Source organism: Myotis brandtii, unplaced genomic scaffold, assembly GCF_000412655.1.
Source record: "Myotis brandtii unplaced genomic scaffold, ASM41265v1 scaffold10373, whole genome shotgun sequence".
In the NCBI taxonomy this organism is placed as follows: Eukaryota; Metazoa; Chordata; class Mammalia; order Chiroptera; family Vespertilionidae; genus Myotis; species Myotis brandtii.
Window position 1 is genome coordinate 1 of NW_005353486.1, and position 510 is coordinate 510.

Below are 510 nucleotides of genomic sequence, written 5' to 3' on the forward strand. Positions count from 1 at the left end.
GGATCCCGACACTGCGCACCCCAACCTCCTTATTTCTAAGGATCAGAGGAGTCTGAAGAGGATAAAACAAAGGCAGAGCCTGCCAGACAACCCCAGGAGATTTCAATATCGTTTCTGTGTGCTGGGCCGTGAGTGCTTCACTTCAGGCAGACACTTCTGGGAGGTGGAGGTGGGGGACAGGAAACAGTGGAATTTAGGGGTGTGTAGGGAGAACGTGGAGAGAAAACGTGATGTTAAAATAACACCCCAGAATGGATTCTGGACAATAGCACTGTTGGGTGGGCATGCCTTCCATGCTCGAACGGACCCTTGGAGCAAACTCACTATTGTCAAACCTCCTAAAAGAGTGGGGGTTTTCCTGGACTATGAGAGGGGGAAGGTTTCGTTCTATGATGCCATCGATGGATTGCACATCTACACCTTCTCACAGACTCCCTTCTCTGGGCCTCTGTGGCCTGTTTTCAGGATTTTGACACAGGAGCCCACTGCCTTGACCATTTGCCCAGCACT

The 510-nt window shown here is 51.0% G+C and overlaps 1 protein-coding gene across 1 annotated transcript; it reads left to right on the top strand.

Annotated features, from left to right (window-relative positions):
- Positions 1-4: 4 nt before the first annotated feature.
- Positions 5-505, top strand: LOC102259240 (butyrophilin subfamily 3 member A1-like; the record flags this gene model as incomplete). The annotated part of the gene is made up of 1 exon (XM_005856617.2): positions 5-505. A coding segment is annotated over one exon (501 nt), but the record flags the coding sequence as incomplete, so codon positions are not given.
- Between the last annotated feature and the right edge of the window lie 5 nt (positions 506-510).